The 16,779-nt window shown below is 30.3% G+C and overlaps 5 protein-coding genes across 6 annotated transcripts; 3 read left to right on the forward strand and 2 right to left on the reverse strand.

The window, feature by feature from the left end:
* Nucleotides 1-146: 146 nt before the first annotated feature.
* LOC118071257 (sodium- and chloride-dependent GABA transporter ine-like) lies at nt 147-7,127 on the reverse strand. Of its 2 annotated transcripts, none has more exons than XM_035090309.1 (12): nt 7,061-7,127; nt 5,569-6,974; nt 5,268-5,458; nt 3,837-3,971; nt 3,175-3,394; nt 2,771-3,038; nt 2,434-2,662; nt 1,761-1,873; nt 1,548-1,688; nt 1,268-1,468; nt 853-1,029; nt 147-781 (listed from the first exon to the last, which is right to left on the reverse strand). In XM_035090309.1, exons 2-12 carry the CDS (start codon nt 6,324-6,326, stop codon nt 605-607), a joined length of 2,610 nt encoding a protein of 869 aa, XP_034946200.1. In that variant the 5' UTR covers nt 6,327-6,974; nt 7,061-7,127; the 3' UTR covers nt 147-604. The 2 variants fall into 2 exon arrangements, with proteins under 2 accessions (XP_034946200.1, XP_034946201.1); XM_035090310.1 differs by having other exon boundaries at nt 7,054-7,088.
* Nucleotides 7,128-8,371: 1,244 nt separating this feature from the next.
* On the forward strand, nt 8,372-9,371 carry LOC118071258 (endocuticle structural glycoprotein SgAbd-4-like). The gene is made up of 2 exons (XM_035090311.1): nt 8,372-8,538; nt 8,633-9,371. Exons 1-2 carry the CDS (start codon nt 8,527-8,529, stop codon nt 9,116-9,118), a joined length of 498 nt encoding a protein of 165 aa, XP_034946202.1. The 5' UTR covers nt 8,372-8,526; the 3' UTR covers nt 9,119-9,371.
* A 705-nt stretch (nt 9,372-10,076) lies between these two features.
* On the reverse strand, nt 10,077-10,854 carry LOC118071226 (endocuticle structural glycoprotein ABD-4-like). The gene is made up of 2 exons (XM_035090273.1): nt 10,764-10,854; nt 10,077-10,658 (listed from the first exon to the last, which is right to left on the reverse strand). The coding sequence occupies exons 1-2, from the start codon at nt 10,773-10,775 to the stop codon at nt 10,260-10,262; spliced, it is 411 nt and encodes a 136-aa protein (XP_034946164.1). The 5' UTR covers nt 10,776-10,854; the 3' UTR covers nt 10,077-10,259.
* Nucleotides 10,855-12,867: 2,013 nt separating this feature from the next.
* Nucleotides 12,868-13,532, forward strand: LOC118071230 (endocuticle structural glycoprotein SgAbd-1-like). The gene is made up of 2 exons (XM_035090277.1): nt 12,868-12,942; nt 13,018-13,532. Exons 1-2 carry the CDS (start codon nt 12,931-12,933, stop codon nt 13,420-13,422), a joined length of 417 nt encoding a protein of 138 aa, XP_034946168.1. The 5' UTR covers nt 12,868-12,930; the 3' UTR covers nt 13,423-13,532.
* Nucleotides 13,533-14,351: 819 nt separating this feature from the next.
* LOC118071225 (endocuticle structural glycoprotein SgAbd-8-like) lies at nt 14,352-15,793 on the forward strand. Its single transcript, XM_035090272.1, has 2 exons — nt 14,352-14,509; nt 15,076-15,793. Exons 1-2 carry the CDS (start codon nt 14,444-14,446, stop codon nt 15,454-15,456), a joined length of 447 nt encoding a protein of 148 aa, XP_034946163.1. The 5' UTR covers nt 14,352-14,443; the 3' UTR covers nt 15,457-15,793.
* The last annotated feature ends 986 nt before the right edge of the window (nt 15,794-16,779 follow it).

Here is a 16,779-nt window from a genome sequence, read left to right on the forward strand (position 1 = left end):
ATAATTATTGAAGACAAAATTTTCAAAAATCAGATAAAATGAACTTTTAAAAGTTCATAAAACTGTAACATTAACATATAATAATAATAATAATAATAATAATAATAATAATAATAATAATAATTTTTTACTAAATTAACCAGACATTAAATTTTTTTAATTATTTTTCAAAAATTGGGCAATTGATTTGATTTCTATTTATTCTATAATTCTATAGGATATTTCTAAATATCCTTAATCAATCATAAATACATTTATTATTGTCAAGAATATTTGTGTCGTTCGATGGCTCTGTTTATTTTATTGAGTAGAAATAGTTTATTTTTTATTATTATTTTTCTTATTTAAAATAAATTTAATGCCATCAAGAAATTGAATAATTACTTTTTGTAAAAATTTCAAATAAAATATTGATATAATAATATACATAATCTACTGAAACTATTCGGCTGATGATTTTTAATCTCTAATTGGCCATTCTTTGGTCAGCCGTAAATTAATTTGGCACTTCTAATGATCTATTAAAATATTCATATCATTTATAATACAATATAATATTTATAATAAAATCAAATTTCATTAGATAACTAAACTATGATTAACGTTATGTTTGTGGCTTTTCAGCAATAAAATTTACTGGAACTGACTGAATCAGACTATTCATTTCTTGGAGTGGTTGTTTAACAACTTGGTCTTCGATGTTGTGTAATGGTTGAGTACAATATTCTTGTCTACACATCTTACATGCTTCAAAAGATGGTCTAATAGAATTACGAAGCTTCTGAAATTTTATTAAACAAATGAATTAATTTATATTCAAGGCCACTTTAATACAAATTACGCCATAAATACCTCAGTGAAAGTAATGCCCTCGGATCTAATGAGTACGTAAACAGCGAATGCTGGAATGCAGATCAGAGACAAGGACGCTATTCCCCAACCAATGGCTTCTGCCCACCATGGATATTGATAAGCTCCATTCCCATATGTTGGACGTCGATAATCAATTAAACTAAATACCCAAACAGCCTAAAATATATATATTTTACAGTCAATTATAATTATTAAATAACTATCACTGAAAATTCTTTCAATTTTTTTATGCATTTTTTTCATGAAAAATATTCTATAATTTCGATCGATGACATTTTAAAAGAATTTTCAAGTATCTAAAATGAAATTAATATATAAACTTGTCAACTCAATAACCATGTATTTTAATAATTCAGTTACTTTCACGTATCTTTTATAATGAAATTTTCGTTACCATAATTAGAAGTGGTGCTGCTATGAACCAACAAAATTGAATATACATTGATGGAACCCTTCCAGTCATTTCTGAAACATTACTGCATAGTCTACGTACTCCATAAAACCAGGAGATTGCTATTACTTCAAAAAATGCTAGAAACATTATTGAAATGGATGCGGCATAATGGTCAATTAGCTGAAAGAAAAATATTCCTCCCTAAAAACAATAATAAAATTATAAATACAGATACATAAATGTTTATAGTTATGATAAGTTTTCGTTTAAATTGTCGAACCTGCGACACATTAGGTAATCCACAGACAAATGATACTGCGCAAATGATAAGAACAAGCATCTCGTGACAGAGTAAATTTTTCTTTACCCAGTTGGGAAATCCATCCTGTATTGACGTCACTACAACCTCAACAACTGCAAACTGGTAGAGATAATAAATTAGTAGTATATATTTTACTAATAAATAAAAATAAATAAGAAATTAAATACTTACTTGACTATTCAATGAAAGGCAAACGAGCATGAAGAAGAATAAAACAGCCCATAATTGGGACGCGGGCATTTTTGCCAAGGCCTGAGGGTACACGACAAACACCAGACCCGGTCCTTGAACGAAAATAAAATATTTAAATTTGCATTCATTGATTAGCAAATAGTAACTCGAGGTGAAACTAAATATATTTAATAAAAAATTTATTTATACATTAAATACAATTATGTATTATTAAAGAAAACAATACATTTTTTTGTTATTTTTCTTTTTTTAAAAAAACTTTTTCATTCATTATTTTTACAATAAATCTTTTATCATTGAAATTTTCAATAACTCTTTGCTAAATTCTGTTACTATTATTTTACTTTTACAATTGAAATAAAAAAGTAACAATTCGTTCAAATTAAGAAATAATCACTTCCTTAATTACAAAACCTTTGAAGGTAAATTTTAAATTCATGTATTCAAGAATGTGTTTTTTTTTAAATATTCTAAAGTAATTATTCTAAGAATAAAGATTTTTTTATGTTGATTGATGTAAAAAAAAAAATTATTATTTTATGTAAACATTGGTTTAACTACATTGTAGAAGGCCTATTTTAAAACTGAAATACTCTTTTACAAATATTAAATTGTCAGAAAAATCAAGTTTTTTCTTAAATATAAAACCTACCATCAGAGAGTACCGCTTTGACGGTGGTGTTCTGCTCTAACGCGATATTGCCAATGACAGCAAAAGCAAATATTCCAACGAGTAAACAACTAAGTGCATTTATTAATGAAACTGCAAGTGTATCGATGAAAATATTGTTATGAAATTTATTGTAACTTGCAAAACATATCATTGATCCAAAGGCAATACCATAAGAATTAAATATTTGTGCAGCTGCGTTAACCCAGACCTGAGAAGAAGAAACATCATTATAAAAATTAGCAAACAAAAAAAAATATAGATCATTAATGATTTATATTGAATGTAGATTATATATATATATTGACAATAAAATTACCTTGGCATTACCCAAAAGTTCCCATTGAGGTCGAAAGAAGAATTGAAGACCTTTGTCAGCACCCGGAAGTGTCAGAGACCGTAAGAGAAATCCAAAAATAAGGAGGAATGGAAGTGTAGCAGTAAGGTATCTGACTTGTGCTGAAGACTTGATTGATTTCCATATGGAGAAGTAAACCATCACCCAGGCTGTTATCAAGCAAGCGACTAGCTCCCATCTTAGTATTCCAGGCTCCTCAATTCCAGAGCTTATCTGCAGTACTTTCTTGCTAAATATATGGAAGGGATTTGCCTTGTTACTCGTATTCACCCTGATTACTTGCCTTACACCGTTTTAATTTAAATAATTCACGCAAGCTCATGATTATTATATTATATTTGTAGAACTAACGAAATTCCAGTTACTCGAAAAATTCCTCCGAAGGTGTCCGGGATGTATTAGGTCTACTACGATTATCGTTGTTCTCAGGATGCCAGCAAGCAGGTGTATTCCAGGAATGATTGCAATTCGACCAAGGCGGCTCGGTTTTGAAAGCCGTGAATAAATAATATATTGCGTAGGCTATTATCACGTTGTGGTAAGTTGACAGGAGGAATGATATCACCACAGATGACAAACCAGCACCTATTTTTTGTGAAATTCATTGCATTTCTTTTATCATTTTTTATTATCTTATCATCTTGCATTTTATTGTCTCATAAAATAAATTGTTTTTTTTTCTAGTTTTTTTTGAATTTTTTACTATACGTTTAAAAAAATTCATTATAATTATTAATTATTTCAATTGATATATTTATATTACATTTATACTTGTATTATTATAAAATATACTCACATTTTAAGAAATAATAGAAATTTATTTTAAAAAAATGAGACTTTCGATAAGAATTAATGAAAGACAAATAACAAAAAGATAATATTTTCAGGTATAATTTTTATGTAAGTTCACGTTAAATTGAAATACAAGCAATATCATTGAAAATAAATGCAAAATTATGCTTGGAATGTAAACAAAGTATTTTTTGTAAAACGGCAATATTAATAATCAATATAATGAAATGAATACCTTTAAAAAGAGGACAAATTTGGCCAAGAGCACCAATCGGACCACGACGAGTAAATTGACCAATTGCTAATTCCATGTATAGCAGAGGAAATCCACAAACCACAAGAATGATAAAGTAAGGAATCAGGAATACTCCTAAAATGTAAAACAAATAATTATCGGTTTGCCTAAGTTTATTTAATTAATTGAGTTGAGTTTGTGATACATCACAATGATGTTAAATTTGTTGGAAACACATAAAAAGAGTCTGAAACTTGGCAATTAAATTACACATATAACTCAGTAGCTAATAGAGTTTCTAATAGAGAGGAAACTTCCGTTTCATGGCACGCAATTGCGTCCTCCATTTGTATTTTTCTGAGGATATGAATATATTTTTTTTTTTCTATTGTTCGATAATAAAAAAGCATAGTTGTATGAATTGGTAGCATTGAATGACCGATAAAAGATCTTTTTACATTCATATAGAATGTTCTATTGCACTAAAAACTAAGAATAAATCTTAATGTAATATGAATTGTTTTTTGTTAATGAATGAGGTGCATAGAATATAATATAACAATAAAAAATTCAAGTATTCATTCATTATTTCATATACGATACTACATTTGTTTTAATTTGAAATAATGAATTTGAAGGGTATACTATCAAGAAGTTGCTCTTATAATTTACTATGTCCGATAAATTACAAAGTTAAGTATAAATTATAATAGCCGTAGTAATTTAAACTTAACACATAAGATTACATAATGTAAAGAAACTTATTTTACGTTACATGTCCATTGATAAGAATGAGTATTTTATTCTTAATGTCCTCATCATCATCAACAGATAGTACTAGTTAATCATGTGAAAGACTATCGTCGTCGTCTCTGGTGACATGATAGAAGAGTATGCTGGCACATCATCAACCTTATCATTCTTCATGTCTTTAAATGTACGTAAATATTAGCACGCAATTTATCACACCTACATGTAGATATTATTCGGTACAAGGGCATGTAATAGACGCAGCCAAAGTAGGTGTTAAATTACGCACAATTTTCAAAGTCTATACAATGTTAGAGGAAACGGACGTGGCGCAATAATCCGGCCGGGAACTTGATACATGACCTTGAATACTGACTTATCCCATCTCTTATTATAATAATTACATGCGAAATTCAATAAAATCTCAATTACTCGTCTATTACAAATACGTTTTTAACTTAATTCATCATCGTCACCTGTCCAATCCTGATGGTCACTTGGCTTCAATGTCCGCTATACATTGAGTGAGAACGATCACCACTTAATATAATAATAAAGAGCTACATCCACTGACCTTGCTTTAGTCTTCTAACTATACATTTAATGATTATCTACATGCTTGCATTAACAATAATTTTGACAATTGAAAAGATACAGACTTCCTGATTTTCATTAACTCACCTCCACCGCTGTTGTAACACAGGTACGGAAATCTCCAGACATTACCGAGTCCTACTGAATAGCCAATACACGCAAGTACAAATTGTGCCTTGTTCGCCCAATGAGGTCTTTTTGGATGACGATAATCACTTGAATCATCAGCATTACCGTAATCATAACTATCACATGTCGACGAGTCATCATCCACTGGCCTGTAAATGTATTTTTTATTAAATACACTAATAAAAGTATGAACTTTTATGGCATTTTTTTAGATGCTTGATAAATTTAAAAATGATATAAATATTGAATTACAACTTACGTTGGTGGATGGACCATATTGAGTAATTCGGAAGGAGATGTTGGAACTCGTCTGATCGTTAATTTGCGGCCATCAGAAGATCCTAAACCAATTGAGGCAAGAGAACGAATTGATACGGAATCCGGAAAAGGTACTCGAGCTGGTGATTGACCTTGAGGTGTGTCCGCAAAAGGAATTGACGCCCAACTTGATGCTGGAGGATGATGATGTTCATCTGTATGATTTGACTTTAAAGATCGCATACTTGGATATCTATGACGACCACTGCTGCAAAGTTCAACACCTCTACTTATTCGTCCTCCATGTACCGAGTTTTCGCGATATAATCCTTGACTTGCATTTCTTCTTAATAATGTTTCATCTTCTTTTGTTTTCGATGTTTTATCATGAATGCTATCTGAACTATCTGTTCTATAATAAATTTTTTTACCACCATTTCCATTACTTCCTGATCCAATACTTCCTGTACTAACTGGTTTAATAACAATTCTTCGACTCCCAGCACTCAATAATCTTCCACGTTCACGTTCGTGATCACTTGGAGAATCAGAATCAATATCATGTTGGCCCAAGTTCATAACAGCAATTTGATGAGCATTACTTGTGTCGAAATCTTCAGAACTTTCTTCTTCAGGCATTGTACTCATTTTACGGATACTTGCTGGTTTAGGAATCAGTCCAACACGCGAGCTGTTGAGTTGCTGTGCTTGCGGCTTCAAGAGAGACATTTTACTGGCGTCAGTACTTGAAGAATCCATTATGCTGGTACTTTATAGATAGTAATATTAATATGTCACTTTATCTTCTAAACTTCTTAATCTTGTTAAAATCACTGATTAAAAGTAATCGCGATCTATGAAAATGTGGGTCAATGAATTCAAGTGAATTCTCTAAGACCTCTAGTTATTCATACATTTAATAATATTTCAAATTATTGTTTCCCCATATAAACATCGTATTATTAAATGACTCTTCCGTTCACTGTTAGTGGGAGCTAATCCCTCGTATATATTGTCAAGATAATAACATAATTTTTTACAAGACTCTTTTAGTGACTCCACTTGACGATAATAAAATAATAGATTGATATCCAGTGATAGAATTGATATGACTGATGTTTATAAAACACTGAGATCCTTTTATATTAGTCAACATTATTGTTTCACCTGCACATAACAGAAGTGTGAAAATAAATATCCTAATGACATTTATTAAGAGACACAGGTGTGACACACGTGGCGGTTGGCGTTTGATTGTGGCTGAGGGATCCAAGCACACGGCGATTGCTCCTCCGCAAGATGACTAATGTGCGCCGGCGCGATCTAGATCCTCTTCAGAGTATGATCGAGTGCGCAGCCGGATGTAGTTACGATTGTCAGCGAACAATGCAGTCAAGTATGAAGAGTCTGTTGGAACGGAAAGAAGAATAAATATGTGTATATATGATGATGAAGGAATAATAAAATGGAACACCGATCAGTAGACCTCTCACCAATGGTGCCACGCGGCGTCACCACACCGGACAGCCACGGTGGATCTCTCTCGGTCGCGCCCGTGATAATGGAACCGAGCTAAACCGAGTCCGAATGCCGAACCGAACCGAAAGCGCGCGAATGCGAATCTGTAATCATTCTCGCGCTTCAAATGATTGAAAGGATTCTTTATATCACGCAGTTGATCTGAGTGACCGACTGCGTACATTTATTGCTCGATTTCACCTTCATGTTTTCTTCTCCACCAATAGATGGCTGAAAAAATACAAACACAAATATGCCTGTATTCGTGTCAATATGTGTTTATACATTAATTTGATTTATTATCACTACACTGTTCCGTAATATGTAAAAAGAGAATACTTGCATTTTAAAAAGTTTGTAAATATTTATAGAATTCGAAATCTTTCATTTTAAACACATGCCAATTATTGATTACTTCTCTCTGTCTTTTAACTTTCGTTGATATTTTTATTACAAAAATCATAATAATATAACTGTAATGAAACAAGACTTTCATTTGATAAAATTTTTCGGTCAATTTGAATAATTACAAGGACATTAGATGATTATAAATTATTTTAATGACAATTTTGAAACACAATTATTTTTATCTAATAACTAAATCATTTTTTTAGATGATACAGATAGCTACTGTTAATTCATTAAATATTAAAATAAAATTCATTAGACAACGAATAAAAATATATGAAATAGAATTAAGTGATTAATATAATGTATACTATTTACATGAGATTGTTAACGAGCTCCCTTTCACTTGATATTCAATCCCTGATATGAATCAATTTATATTTTTGCAGTTTAATTGCAATTTGCAATAATACAGAGCTTACTTGTGAAGATATTCTCTCGACAATCTTCTGCAACAGTATAGTATAAGGAGCAAGCGGGGCCAAGGACTATGTATGCATTTACAGAGTTCATTCCCACGGAATAAATGTTCTCGAGAGTCAAAGGATGATAATGATGATGACGATGATGATGATGATAATTATTATTATTATTATTATCATCATCATCATCATCATCATCATCATCATTGAAATTAATAGTAATTTTTAAATTATATTAAATGAATTAATTGTTAATTATGTATGTATATATATTTATTTAAATTGATAAATGTTGTCTCATTGAATGGGGATGAAAAAAGGAGTAAGGAGTTTTTGCATTAAGATAGGGGAACGTTGCGCCGAAATATGTATACACTTTCCCGGGTTATGTAAAGGCCTAGACTCAGTGTAGACGGACAGTATAAAGGTCGGCTGTGCCCCCAGCTGCCCCAGAGTTGCTCGCGAACTTCTCCGCAGCAACCATCCGAGTGATCTTTATATGGAACGCTGCCTTTTTCTTACCAACTCGTATTCATTGCACTTTCTCAAAGGATTATAAACTACATAAAGTGTATCACCACCACCACAAGAATCACTTTTTTATCACCAAAATGTTCATTTTTGTAAGTCTAGACCCTATTTTTTAATTTTTATTATTGATTTATTAATGTGACTATTGATTAATTGACTGTTAATTGTCATTATTACATGATTTAGGGGATCATTTTGCTGCTTTTCAGCACAACACGTGGTCAAGAATACTTTCGAGAGCCTGAAAAAATAATTAGTGAATCAAGAAATGTTGGAGATCGTCTTGGCCAGTATTCGGTGAGTTATGAAACTGATGGTGGAATCTTACAAAAAGAAATTGGCAGTCGAAAATACGCTGGTACGGCTGATGAAACTCAGTTAATTCAAGGATCAGTCCAGTATAATGCACCTGATGGTACTCCAGTATCATTAAGTTGGACTGCTGATGAATTTGGATCACAAATTGTTGGTACACATGTTCCAACACCTCCACCAATACCACCAGAAATTCAACGAGCACTAGAATGGTTAGCTAAACAACCCTCTACTACTGAAGAATCTTATGACGATCAAACTGAACGTCCAATTCAACAAGTAAGACCAGCTGCATCAACTGAAAAAAAATCCTCCAAAGATCCTAAATTCAGAAGTCAGTTTAATAAGCCGTTATAGATTAATTAATAAAAAAAAATTTTTAGTTTTTTAAAAAAGTCTTAATAATTTAAATTACTATTCATTTTTTTTTTTTTTTTTATAAATATTTGTTTAATTTCAATTTTAAAAATTGAATTTAGTAATCAAATGAGTGCTACTCATATATTATTACGTAAGTATTATATTATATAGATTACAAAAAACTTGTCGAGAAAAATGTAAAGAATTTGTTATTTTTTTTAATTTCAATAAAATGTATGTCATGTCGATAGATGATGAGAAAAAACTAATTTTAAATATTCGAAATCTTGAGAAAAAGAAAAAAAAGTTTTATCGTTCCAAGAATAATCCAATCCTCTTCCCACTGCTACATCGATCCCAGTAAATATTATTCTCTCGTTTGCGCTCTCACTTTCACTGAGATATACATGGACGTTCAAATCGTCGATCAACATCGATATTTCATTGATTTTTTTCTTTAAATTTTTAGTAGATTTAACCGAACGAATATTTCTATTGAAAATCTAATTAAAAGTTTTGTATGATAACAGATTAGTAAAAATTATTAGATAGAACACAATAAAAAATTACAAAAAAGTTGTGTTTTTGTTTGTAGAATAAAAAGTAAACTTAATTTTATTTGAAGTCTACGATGAGATGAATTTATGATTATTTGAAATTTCTTAACAGTCGATTATATCTAAAAATATTGACAGAAAAAATTCGAGATAAACATAAAAAGTCTATGAAATAAAATATTCAATTCAGAGGAAAAAAATATGTATTAAAATAAATAAAAAAATTTTATTATCTAATTTAGATATTTTTATTTTATTTATTTATCAATTTTGTTTCGTTCGATAATTAATTGATGAATAATTGTTGTAACAATTAATTTGCAATTAAATTAATAATCTTGATACTAATGTTTAAATACCAAATCATGTTAAATATTGAAGAAAAAATGTCTATCATAAAAATGACAACAGTTTTGATTGTTTACTCATATTGACATATTTTGTACATTTTTTAAGTAAAATTATTAAATGCAAATTACTCAACAGTGATTGATAATTTCCAATAAAATTAATTAGAAAGAAAAAAAAATGTAATTATATAAAAATAATTTCTTCAAATGGTTGAAATACAATAAACTGATTTATTGTTTGGGTGCGTCAATGTTGTTTTCTTCAGGATGAGCTGCAATGTATTCAAGAGCTTTGGCAATATCTTCAGGAATAGGTGGTGGAGTTGGAAGATGGGCTCCTTGGGGTTGGAAACCATTTTCATCGGCAGTGTATATAACTTCATATACAGTTCCGTCAGCATCGGTATAACGATAAGATCCTTGAACTCTCATGGTACCTTCGTTCTCGTTTTGGGATGGCTCGAATGCACCTTGTTCTTGCGCTTGGATTCCATTTCCTGTCTCATAAGCCCAGTTGTATGATCCATCAGGGTTAGGTCCATCATGGTTCATTTTCAAAATAGGAATTGGTGTAGTTTCTTCTTGGGCTGGTGCCGCGAAAATAGCGGACACTAAACCCAAAATGATTATCTGAAATATCACGATTTAAAAATAATTGTGAAATAAAAATTTAAAAGTATAAATATAATTTAGAATAAATATTAAAAATAAATAAATAAAAATTTTTCGACTTACCGATTTATACATGATTGTTAGAATTTGGTGGTGATGATACACGATCAATATCTCACACTGCACTGACTTGGTACCTACCAAATGTCTTCGACTTTTATATCCACCACACATGATGACGAATCTTTGGTAAGGTAATACCTTATTAAATCCCTCCCTCCCATTCTTCTTCAATTCCGTCATCGGTTCCTCTCCAAATATTCTTTCTTCATCTCTACGGATGCTAACTTAAACATCTGGAGGTCTTTAACGTATGTCCAAGACCATCACTTTACATCCGGATTCTTCAAGTTCTCTAATTAAAATTGAAAAGGTCACATCTATAAAACTTTCGTTGCTCTCTATTGTCATAAAAGTATTTTTCGCATGATTAATTAAATTGTTCATTTAGTCATGACAGCATTATCATTGAAGTAAGCAAGAGAAAATAAAGTGAAATAGTAAGATATCGATATGAAGAACTAAATAAGTGAAAGAGATTTATAATCGTCAGCCATTGATGCTGCCAATTTAATTTTGATTAGTTGCATAAGAGAAATAACAATATGATGACATTTTTTTTTCTATATTCTTTTGGGAGTTACAAAAAGAAAGTAAATTCGAAATTCGATGGCGCAATTGCGCAGGACCAGTTTGGTATTTCAAAGCATCTATAGCTGATGAGCATCATCATCTTCATCACCTTCTTATGATATGAAACTGGTCAATTTCAGGGCCAACATCTCAAATTGTTTTTCCATGTATGCATCTTCGCATCTCTCCCTTGGCTGTTATTACCATTAAATGATTATTTATAACATTTAATTCAGCACGATAGCTGTTATATTTTGTGACTGACCAACCGTCTTTAAGTAGATCATCGCCTTGGCCATTCATTCTCATCGCATATACAAATATTCATCTTGATAGCTTCTTTTTTTTCATATCGATGTGGCCCCTACTCAGAGGTCGTCAACGCTAACCCAAATACTACGGGATTTTTACTTTCACGCGTGGTCGGCAGATGCTCCCCCCATAAATACAATATGTTTTCTCGCGCAAGATAACTTTGAAGAATATATTTTGATGCTGCAGGCAAATGTTCCGCAACGGTGATCATTACGGCCCTATTGCTGCTACTGTTGCTTCTGGTGTTGCTAACAACTTTATTGCGTCATTCAAATTTGTCCATCTATTACGTAGGGATCTACATCCTCTGTAGGTCTTGAAACGACTTTCCTAGACGATATAATTGAAATAATCGTACTGCAGGCTACCTCGTCTCAAATTTAAGTAATAAATTTGTGATTAACACACAGTTGGAAGCATACTTCATTTACATATTCTACCATTCTTGTCTTAATTGTTAGTGATTAACGTTTAAATAAACATTATCGGGATGTTTTTTTCTCAATATCTCACATTAATATTATACCTCTCGGTATTTTATCCAGCCTTCAGGCATTATTCTTTGTCCTTGAACACTTTATGGTGTAGAGAATTAATTAGAGGATAGTTTAAAAAAGTAAAAAAGTTGTAATTAGAAAGTCATGGGATGATCACAGACTTAATAAATCTCCAATCAAATGTTTTTAAATGTATTCCAAGATATTTTTGCTAATTTAAAAAAATTCGTGCAGACAGGTTTAGTATACACTTTTGAACAATTCCTGTTGATATCAGTTGATGAGATGGATAAGTCTAAAATAATTCCCAAGAAATGATATCTTGGAATATTCTCTATTACTATTTCGTTATCATCATCATTAATATTAATGACGATGAGTAAATTTATCGAGTTTATTGCATGTGTCACCTTCAAAATATTTCACATTATTTTTATGTTTATAAATAATATATAGTAGTTATTCTTACATATATTTATATTTTTCATTTTGTCATCTTGTAATACAACAACAGTCATAATATCAATGAGAGAAGTCACATTAAATTATGAAAGAAAAATTAGAGGAACCAATCATTGGAGGGACACTAAATATTTCGCAAGCTATTTGGTGTAGTATTAACTATACTTGACTACCAAAATACACAAGTATGGACCGATTGAGAGGGAGAACTGGTACCTCTACTCTTACAAAGGTTTCAGCAGTGCTATAAAAGTCAGAGGCGTAGCAGCCTTCGTCATCACAAACCAACTAAACCTACCAAAAATTCACTCTCAAACTCCATCATGAACTCTACGGTAAGTTTCATTATAATCAATTCAATCATTATCATTAAATTATTTTATTCATCATTTACATGTTATTATTTGTAGAAATCAATCATCGTTCTGATGCTGTTAGGAGCAGTTACAATTCTTGGAGCTCCTCAGGGTGATCTTGCAACTCCTGCTACTATTATCAATGAATCTCGAGATGGTCCTAATCCAGAAGGATCTTACTCTTATTCATTTGAAACAAGCAATGGCATTCAGGCCCAAGAGCAAGGATCTGTCGTAGCATCACAAAATAACAAGGATGAAGGTGCTATGTCAGTTCAAGGATCTTATCAATACACCGCTGAAGATGGTAGCAACATTCAATTGTCTTATATTGCTGACGAGAATGGATTCCAACCAAAGGGTGATCATCTTCCTGTCGCTCCTGAAATACCACCAGCCATCCTCAAGGCTCTCGAATGGATTGCTGCCCATCCAGAGGAAGATAATCTCAGAAAGTGATTTATTTCTCTATGATTACTATGATCATTATTTCATTGAGAAAAATAACTGATATAAACGTGCATAAGTGTGTGTGTGTGTGTGTGTGTGTGTGAGAGAGAGAGAGAGAGAGAGAGTTTATTATTTTAATATGTGATTAAGATATTTAATGAATTACTTTATTGAGTATTCTTTTATTGATTGGACAGTTTAAATAGATTGTTTTGTTTATAATAAACCATGTGTGTGAGTGAGTGATAAAATCATTTTGTAATATTTTTAATCGACAATTGAGAAAATAATTGTCATAATTATTTTCTTTTTTTAAATAGTAATAATAATAACAATAAGAGAAAAATAAAATAATTAATACAAAGTAATGTTATGGTAATCTGTTTTTTTTTTTTTTAATTTATTTAATGTGCTGGTAAATTCTTCAAATGCATGAATAAAATATAGAAATGCAAACGCATTGGATGATCACGTTTTTCAATGGGTTATAAATATAAGTGAAGATTCGCGTGTGCTTGAGTAAGAAGACACTCGACCTTGACATATAAGAAAATGAGTCTTGAATGATATGATGGTAATAGACATATATATCAATAGAAATAAATAAACACAAAATAAAGATTCAAGAGTAATCACTTAATTTCCCCATATTCATAAGTCAGTTCGTCATCATTTAAATAAAATAATGAGCCTAAAAAATACGTGAAAGCGAGTACAGAAAATTATGACAATTGAGTAAGCGTCTTTTAAACGTTCATTGCTGCTGAGGACCCCATGACATTTAAACATTACATCGCGACACCGTGATCCTTCTACAGGTAGGTGGCACTTCATGTACACATGTGTGTACTGTGTTGTTGTTTTCCTACATGTAAATGTGGTAAAACTTTGTACATGTTCGTTGCAGTATTCTAATGTGACTCTATGTTGTTAAAACATTAGTCGTAAGGTTGTCGGCAACCAATGGATCGTTCAAACGATAGTAGCAAGTATTGGTAATGCGGATCCAGGGGGTATATATGCTGGTGGTATGCTAGCGAGTGTAAACATTCAGTCGTTAGAGCTTAAACGACGTTCCAGCATGTACGGACAACTGGTAAGTTTTCGGTCCTTTTCGCAATACATATATTTATCTATCAATAATAAAGACAAGTTGGTCAAGATAGTTGTGTCAAACTTCAATTAGTTTTGTAGAAATAACGTTTTATCTATAACTTATTAGTGTATAGTGAATTCGTATTACAGGAATTAATCAACTAATCATCCTGACTTTATCAAATAATGATTATTCATCAATTGTTAGTAGTGCTATTAGTGTTTTTTTTTCCAATTATTTATAATTAAATTCTCTTAATATTTCTTTGAAATCTGCTGAATTAGCTCGACTATCAACATTTACAACATACTTATATAAACTGACATTAAAATTTATTATATTCAATGAATGTTATGTTACGGTGTCTTTAATTGTCATATACATGTATGAATATGAATGATAAAATATAAAATGTCAAATTAAAAATTTTTCTACGATTAATAATTTATGTTTTTTATTTATCTAAATACAATTAATGTTTATAATTTTACTAAATATAATTAGGATTATAATTTTTGATATTTTTCATTGAAATATTATACAATTGACGGATTATTTTTTTTTAGATCATTTTGATCGTTGCGATTGTAATTAATCCAATCGCATCAGCACCAGCGGACAATGTAATTCCTATTGTAAGTCAATCACAAGATGGACCAAATCCTGATGGATCGTACAAATGGTCTTATGAATCTGGAAATGGAATTAAAGCACAAGAAGAAGGGCAACTTGAAAATGCTGGAACAGAAAATGAAGCTATGAAAGCTGTTGGTGAATTTTCTTATACAGGTGATGATGGTGTACCAATATCTTTAAAATATGATGCTGATAAGGACGGATTTAAACCTGAAGGTGCTCATATTCCAACACCGCCACCTATTCCTGTATTGATTCAAAAAGCGCTCGACTGGATTGCTGCGCATCCTTCCGCAGAAAATCAAGTTTAAAGATTGGAATGTGAATTTAAATAATCTCACTCACGTGTTTATATATAATTAACTTCTCATGTTTATGTACACTTTAATTATCTCAAGGGACTTATTACGATGTTATTTGTATATATTTATTGTGTTTATTTCGTATTTCGCAAATATATCGATAAATAAAACACTTTTAGTGTGTCGATTGAAAAACAAAAAAAGTTCTCGTGAGCGTTTATTACTCCAAAATCATTTTCAAAATGAAATTCATTGATTTTTATCAACAAAAATCTTTTAACGATCAATTTACATAATTGTAGAATTTTTTTTTATATGCCTAGTTAATTTTAATGATATGAAAAGATCTATATAGCTATTAAAATTCAGGAATTTATTGAAAAAATTCATAAATTTGATGGATACAAATCTTTTTAGTTTAATGAATTATAAGGTGTTAAACAATTTAGCTATATACATTTTAATACTTAAAATCTTATCTTAAATTCACTACATGATTATTTGTGAATATAAAATAACAAAAACATTATTTTACAATAAAATTGTATTATAATAAAATTGTAAAATTTATCAAATTATTAATTAACTAAAATATTAATAAAAATATTACGTAATTAGTAAATAAAAAAATTTGTAAGTAGTAAATAATCACTAATAAATAATCTAGCAAATACTCATTGTTTACTCAACTTAAAACTTTATCGTTCAAAACTATTGATTAGTAAATTATATTAATCATGCCCAACTTTTAAGTAAAATTAGTGAAGAAAAAACAATAGTATTGAATAATAATTATGATAACTAAAGAATTTTATATCTACTTATTCGATTACTGCTTTAGTAGAAAAATTTCGGTAATCTAGTTAGGAGCATATTGTAAAAATCAGTCGAGTTAATAGTGAAGTTGAACGATAATTACAGCAATGCTTCCTGATAGTCAGTCAATACCTAATCTAATTTACATAAACAGATTCTTGTACATTAGTAATTCAGTTCTCATTCTGGATTGATGTTTTATGATTGACGAGAGATTTCTACGATAAAGTTTTTTCATTAAGATTGTATTTTTATTACTTAGCTTTGAAAAATGATCTTTTTTTATCCACTAAGTCATCAAAGATTATCAAAATAATTATGCTCTTTTATATTTTAATTTTCAATATTTATTAATTAGTATCTTAAATTTAAAAAATCAAATTTAATATCTTGTAAATATCATAAAAATTCGTACGTACATGTACTTTTTTGTCGGTATGAATTCCCAGCAGAAAATTTTTTTTTTTGCGAGATCATTAATATGCATATGATTAAATAATTTAAAAATTTTTATAA

The sequence above is a fragment of the Chelonus insularis genome, unplaced genomic scaffold, assembly GCF_013357705.1.
Source record: "Chelonus insularis isolate UGA/USDA-ARS -01 unplaced genomic scaffold, ASM1335770v1 contig_76_pilon, whole genome shotgun sequence".
Classification (NCBI taxonomy): Eukaryota; Metazoa; Arthropoda; class Insecta; order Hymenoptera; family Braconidae; genus Chelonus; species Chelonus insularis.

Excerpts from the sequence above, each read along its gene's own strand:
- LOC118071257 (XM_035090309.1), bottom strand. The coding sequence starts at position 6,326 with ATGGATTCTTCAAGTACTGACGCCAGTAAAATGTCTCTCTTGAAGCCG. Across the intron at positions 3,972-5,267 it reads GTGTTACAACAGCGGTGGAG|GAGTATTCCTGATTCCTTAC; the intron begins GTGAGTTAATGA and ends TTTACATTTTAG. Across the intron at positions 1,689-1,760 it reads GCCTTTCATTGAATAGTCAA|TTTGCAGTTGTTGAGGTTGT; the intron begins GTAAGTATTTAA and ends TATCTCTACCAG.
- LOC118071225 (XM_035090272.1), top strand. The coding sequence starts at position 14,444 with ATGCTAGCGAGTGTAAACATTCAGTCGTTAGAGCTTAAACGACGTTCC. Across the intron at positions 14,510-15,075 it reads CCAGCATGTACGGACAACTG|ATCATTTTGATCGTTGCGAT; the intron begins GTAAGTTTTCGG and ends ATTTTTTTTTAG.